This window comes from Papaver somniferum, chromosome 3 (assembly GCF_003573695.1).
Source record: "Papaver somniferum cultivar HN1 chromosome 3, ASM357369v1, whole genome shotgun sequence".
In the NCBI taxonomy this organism is placed as follows: Eukaryota; Viridiplantae; Streptophyta; class Magnoliopsida; order Ranunculales; family Papaveraceae; genus Papaver; species Papaver somniferum.
In genome coordinates this window covers 98,939,074-98,945,605 of record NC_039360.1, presented here as the reverse complement: position 1 = coordinate 98,945,605, position 6,532 = coordinate 98,939,074, and the positions used below count along the sequence as shown (strand labels likewise).

The window sequence follows — 6,532 nt, the reverse complement described above, 5'->3', positions numbered from 1 at the left end:
TCTCATTATAAGCAATGAACCTAAATAAAAAAATGTCTGGAAGTTAAGATTATATTTCTTTCGTTTGAGGAACTCTTCTGCGATAACATATTAAAGGAAAAAAAAAAGAAAAAAAAAAGAGGAAAATCCCAACTATTTTCATGACAAACACATATTAAATCATAAGGAGTTGAAAAATATTCGGGACACAAATTATACGATATATTAAAAATGAACCAACACCATGGCCCGTACCGTTACGGCACGGGTTAAGGGCTAGTATGATAATATAGCACGTCAAATTGCTAGTTTATACTTAAGATTGACAGATTAAATAATCAACCTTTTTCTACATCAATATATCTTCTGCAAATCCAGACATAATACACAAGGAAGAGAAATGAAACAAGGGCTTTACATCCTGAAGAACCATAAGCCCTATCTGTATCTTCAGTTTTTTTAAAGTCTAAAAGCCGTACCATACCATACTTGGGAACCCAGATGATTTAAAAGTATTGACAATACAAAGAGAGAAACACAACTAAAGGGTTGTTCTCAATGAAAGAATAATTATGGCTATAAATAGTAAACCCAAAAAGAGAAGTGATAGGGTAGAGGGACGATGACGGGGGTGTGGTTGTTTGATGTATCTACCTCACCCCTTTATTCACTCTGGATACTGGAGAGCCATGTGAACCACTGAAGAAAACAGAGGTCCAGCAACAAACAAACTGCAAGTTTAATATAGGCTACTGTGGAGCAGAGACATGGGCGATCATTCACTTGATTAATTAGATGCCTCTCGACTGTAGTATGCATCCAGTGTTTTTGCTGGGATACGGTGAAGAAGTTCACGGGGGAAGATACGTAGCAGTGTCCATGCCAAATCAAGCGACTGGAAAATGTTTCGAGTATCGTAAGCTCCTTGGGCCACAAACTTCCTTTCGAATTTGTCCAAGAACTCGAGATAGAGCTGGGAGAGAAAAGAAACAACTTGGTCTTAGATATCGCTGGATACATTACCGAATGAAATGGAAAACTTTTCGAAACACTTGTGCTCTTCATGCAAAGCATGATCTGAGGTGCAATTTGACACTATATGGGGACAATGACCAACAGTGTAGTTGCAGGGGATTCCAATAGTCAAATAGTCAACTACTTGAACCATCCCCAATCATCTGTCTCATTCTCTTGACCATGTTCCCCATAGGACAACATATTCAAGCATAGGTCTGAATAATGTATTTGTGTATGTAAAATAGAGAGAGGTTGTAGGGAAAAACCAGATCTTCCGATGAAAGTGCTTCTTCTCCAACCACGGCTTTCATTGCTTGCACATCCTTTCCAATGGCATAATTTGCATATAGCTGAAACATAAGATCGATAATGAATGTGAGAACTGATTCCTAAACTGAGGCGACAAACGCTGACTCTATATCACCACTGACCTGGTTGGAGACATCAGAATGATCCCTACGAGTCATTCCTTCTCCAATAGCACTCTGCAATGAAAACCAATAGCAGAATTAAATCAGAATACTAGTAACCAGGACAAACCGATGCAACCAAGAGCTTTATCAAACAACATTCTTACCTTCATCAATCGTGAGAGTGATGGAAGCACGTTGATCGGTGGGTATATCTGTTGAATTAAGCAATGGAGAGTGTTCAGTTCAAGAATCAACTATACACCATCATAAGTAATTATGAACATAAAATATATCGATTCGATACAATCACTGGAGAAAGTTCAAACTCAGAGTCGTACAACTCTGTCAGCAAAGAACAAATCAATCACACATCTATTTTTCTCCTTTATTTTATTTCAGGAACTGCGAACAACAGACTCATATATCATGAAGTAATCCTAGGTTGTACCTGTCGATTGTGAAGCTGTCTATCAATGTATATCTGTCCCTCAGTAATGTAACCAGTAAGATCAGGAGTAGGATGTGTAATATCTGGAGAAATTAAACATTTTAGATGAACAATGTATAGTTAACAAAATATAATTGACAGTTATATGAGAGTGCACTCGGAAATTTGATTAACGATGAAGTACCATCGTTGGGCATTGTTAGAATTGGGATTTGTGTTATGGAACCCTTTCGTCCTTCAATACGCCCAGCACGCTCATAGATTGTCGCCAAATCGGTATACATATACCCAGGATATCCACGTCTACCAGGTACTTCCTCTCGAGCAGCGGAGACCTACAATAAAAATGTTTTTTCTTTTTGTTCAGTTGAAGTAGGTAGGATCAGACATACATGGTAGGCTAAAAATACAACGAGGCAGGAACATAGTTCAGTTAGGGACAAACAATTGTTGTATGAATAATCGTTTCATGCACTAAAAATGTTTTGAGTATGATGCAGTGAACAACACAATCATAATTATAGTAATGATACCTCACGAAGTGCATCTGCGTAAGAACTCATATCCGTCAAAATAACCAGAACATGCTTGCCACATTCATAAGCTAGATATTCTGCAGTAGTAAGAGCAATTCGGGGAGTAATGATTCGTTCAATGGTGGGGTCATTAGCCTGCACAAAAGTATCATAAAATTGTAAATACAGGAGTCATGTTGGTTTCATTACACATTCAGAATGAAAAAGAAGCATCGCGTTCATTCTTACAATGCAAAAAGAACATTTGCAGTCACGTATCAAAAGATTCAAAAGAAGAGGAAAATTCATAAAACAAAAGTTACCAGGTTAAGGAAAAGGGTCACTCTCTCCATGGATCCGTTTTCCTCAAAATCCCTTTTGAAAAATTGTGCGGTTTCCATGTTTACTCCCATAGCAGCAAAAACAATGGCAAAGTTGTCCTCTTCGCCATCCTGTAAGTGCCCATATTAACAAAAGTTGAAAATCCATAAATTACCTAATCAACAAACATACACTTGAACTCCAAAACCAAATGGAAAATACTGAAATGGTATCATGATGATGGCAGAAGCACATAACGTCTAACTCTTTTTGCTAGAGCAGCAGACCTGTACCCAAGACTTTCTTCAACATGCATGAAACATGGAGGATTTGAATTTTCAACATGCATGAAACATGGCAGAAGCACATAACGTCTAACTCTTTTAGCTCCTACCATTTCTCATGCAACCCAATTCATTATATTTTTGAATTTTTTTCCACTCAAATGGACGAGATTTCATAGGCTGATTATACCTCCAAAAGATTCTCAGTCTTCTCTAACCGCTTGACTAGCCCTGCCTGACGACAGATCTGAGCAGCAATTTCATTATGAGGAAGACCAGCGGCAGAAAAAAGAGGGATCTTCTGTCCTCGAGCAATGGAGTTCATGACGTCGATAGTTGAAATCCCCGTCTGGATCATTTCTTCAGGATAGGTTCTCTCACTAGGATTAATAGAACTTCCTGAGAGACAGATACGATTTTAGTATATACACATGATACTTGCTCATTAAAATTTTAAGAATGACCAGCAAATGAAGACAAATCAGTAGTGTCTCAATCACAGACCAGAAATATCCAAGTATGCCTCGGGAAGAATGGGAGGGCCATTGTCAATTGGTTTCCCCGATCCGTTAAAAATTCGTCCAAGCATATCTTGCGAGACGGGAGTTTTCAATACCTGTATAAAGTAAATTTGAAGGTGATGCAAAAACCGACGAGTCTTATTCCTTTACAGATCTAACATTCTGTAACTTTTTTTGCTAATACGACAAGTTAAGATGAAACCACCAAAAATTCTGAAATTTAGCTAAAGTGACGCAAGTAGGAAGACTGAAATTGGATGTATTAAAACAAATCATGTAAGAAACATGAAGAGAAAAAACATTATGTACCTCTCCGGTGAACTGCACAGTTGTGTACTTGTTGTCAATCCCTGATGTCCCTTCGAAGACCTGACAGAAGCAATATCGCATCAGCGAAACATACAACATGAAAAAGAAGCCGGTTTTTAAGAACCTTCGGAATTAAAAAAAAAGAACTAACTTTAATTTTGTTACACGGGGAGTGACAATGAACCAATGATTTTTTATCTTTTTCCTGATAGTCTTAATACAATCGACCAGCCAAGTTGTAGAAGAGATGATCAGACAGAAAGGAAGTATAACCTAAACTGGAAGTAGGTATCTGTGGCTGTAATGAAGTGGCTACAGAATCATGATGGGAATCCCTGGTGAACATGGGAACATGGACACACCAGATAACTGAAAGGCGTAGTTCTGAAATCAATATAACAAGGTCGTGCATATCTTTGAAGGAAAATAAACTCCATAAAATTTTGGGATGCAAATTACATTTAGTATAAAGGAAATCATGCAATTAACATATAAGAGCGAAAAACCTGCACTACGGCCTTTTCTCCATCGACTTCCAGAACTTGACCACGTCGAGTTGTTCCATCACCTAATCGAATATTCACAATTTCCTGATATTTGGGACCCTAAAAAAACACAGGTAAATCAGATATCTGTGGAGTGTAAGCGGACAATTAGTAAGAAAAGGCTACAAATTATACCTTCACTTTCTCTAAGATAACAAGTGGTCCTGCAACTCCAGAAACAGTTCTGTACTCTGAAATTGACATGGAAAAGAATAACTTCAATATCAACTATCTATGAGACCTCAAGAAATCAAGCAAAGATCAAAAACGCAGTTCTCAGACAAAACTAAGTCAAGGAAATGGGCAATGTCAATGAACATTTATACGACTAGTTCAACTAACTAAACCAAATGATCCACAAGTGCACATCGATATATATTTCCATGTGCGAGTTACAATGAGAATGTAGCACACATCCTTTAGATCCATGAGGATAAAACACAATGACAATGGACCCTTAGTACAAAATATACAAAGCGAAAAATAAAAAGGATAACTTACCCATTCCAATTTCCAGAGATCCCTCCTCCATGTCATTTAATGGAATACCCATCTTCAACTTGATGATAACCTAATAAATATTCCAAGTAAACTAGTTAGCATAGAAATCTTCTCAGTTCAAATAAAACTCTTAAGTAAAGCTAAAATTCTCAATCACACGAAAATATCCATTCAGTTCAGGATCCACACCACTTTCTTGGGAACTGAATGATCAAACACACATTATAAGTAAATTAGAATACCTAAGAAACCCGATAATCTAATTTAGTGCCCGATCAAGGTTAAATTTCAGAATTGACCAAAACCCAAATCGTGAAATCAGAGATATCATCAATTCAGCAAATTATCAGATTGATGACACGTTTAAAAGTTAATAATGATTGAAAAGTTATGATTTTGATAAGAGAGACAAAGAAGATCTTAAGATGAAAAGTTTACTTACTTTGATCCAGAGAAAGAGGAGAGAGATCTGATAGGAGTGAGTGAGATAGAGAGAGAAATAAGTAAACACAACAACAAAAATTCAAGCACTTCGTGGTCTGGAGGGACTCTTGTATAGCTGTCTTTATTTGTTTGTTTTCCTTTTCAGTTATTTACTTATTTTCATGTTATTAGAAAAAAAATATGTCAAAATTTATTTTCCTTCGTCGTATCGGTGTCATTTCAGCCCCATGGTTTGCCGCGTCGGTCCTTGCAGATACATATACGATACGGTGGTATTGGTGGTATTCATTGAGACTGATAGATACTGACCGATATTGATGATTTTTGTCTAAATAAATTATTACTTTATTGTCGTCCATCATATTATATGTTTGCATAATTTGATGTTGAGATACACTTTCAAATGTGAGAATGAGCTAAATAAAAGTGATCGAACCATTGGATCCGAAAAATATTGTAATTTGAATAAATTTTTATATTAGATATGACTGCACATATTTTATTATCTCCACTGGTCATGAAAATAAAATTTATGTTAAAACATTCGAGTTAGAGTTAACTTTTACTTAATTTGAATAACTAGTAAATGGTTGACTTTGCTCTTCTAGCTGATATCCTATTTGTTGAGGATGTGCGTAAGAAATAAATATCTTTAAAGGGTCATTTTCGTCTATCACGATACTCTTTAATATTAAGATTGTTCATCGAAATTCTATTGATTCTCCATTCTGAAAAAAGATAGATCACTAAGTGACGTCGATTGCACTTGTTGGCTTCAACTATCAAACCTTGATTCGTCACTTGGATATAAATCGTGTACAGCTTGACTGTCAAGGTAAGCTAATAAAGCTCACATGTGGCGTTGTAAAAGATATGGATCTTGTGGTGTAGCACCATGACGATCTTGATTCTGAGTATCATTAGGATTATCAAGGATGATATCATGAAAGAGACCTTCTCTAGCTCCACTTTTACCTTCCTGATGTTTTCATCCATAAAAATTATCCACACCTTCCCGAGGCTTACAAATTAATATAAAATATACATAAAGATATTCACAAATATTTTCGGTGTATATTGGGAACTCACAAGTGTCAAGAAAACTAATAGAAGCGTAACAAATTAATTATTTTCAATTAATTCGTGTTTCCAACAATAACAATAATTATTACTTTTTTCAAATTGGTATAAAAATTTGGCATGCTTTATGTTTATATGTCCTTTATTTACTTTTA

At 36.1% G+C, this 6,532-nt stretch overlaps 1 protein-coding gene across 2 annotated transcripts; it reads right to left on the bottom strand.

Moving 5' to 3' along the window:
- Positions 1 to 269: 269 nt before the first annotated feature.
- LOC113356940 (V-type proton ATPase subunit B 2) lies at positions 270 to 5,439 on the bottom strand. Of its 2 annotated transcripts, none has more exons than XM_026600176.1 (15): positions 5,296 to 5,439; positions 4,854 to 4,923; positions 4,488 to 4,543; positions 4,314 to 4,412; positions 3,808 to 3,867; positions 3,482 to 3,593; positions 3,168 to 3,376; positions 2,696 to 2,824; positions 2,391 to 2,528; positions 2,042 to 2,192; positions 1,858 to 1,940; positions 1,574 to 1,621; positions 1,428 to 1,481; positions 1,263 to 1,346; positions 270 to 952 (listed from the first exon to the last, which is right to left on the bottom strand). In XM_026600176.1, the coding sequence occupies exons 2-15, from the start codon at positions 4,903 to 4,905 to the stop codon at positions 767 to 769; spliced, it is 1,461 nt and encodes a 486-aa protein (XP_026455961.1). In that variant the 5' UTR covers positions 4,906 to 4,923; positions 5,296 to 5,439; the 3' UTR covers positions 270 to 766. The 2 variants fall into 2 exon arrangements, with proteins under 2 accessions (XP_026455961.1, XP_026455962.1); XM_026600177.1 differs by lacking the exon at positions 5,296 to 5,439 and adding an exon at positions 5,096 to 5,219.
- Between the last annotated feature and the right edge of the window lie 1,093 nt (positions 5,440 to 6,532).

Coding starts and splice junctions, on each gene's coding strand:
- LOC113356940 (XM_026600176.1), bottom strand. CDS start 4,905: ATGGGTATTCCATTAAATGACATGGAGGAGGGATCTCTGGAAATTGGA. Junction 4,544..4,853: donor ATCTCTGGAAATTGGAATGG/GTAAGTTATCCT, acceptor TGTCAATTTCAG/AGTACAGAACTGTTTCTGGA. Junction 1,347..1,427: donor ATTCTGATGTCTCCAACCAG/GTCAGTGGTGAT, acceptor CTTATGTTTCAG/CTATATGCAAATTATGCCAT.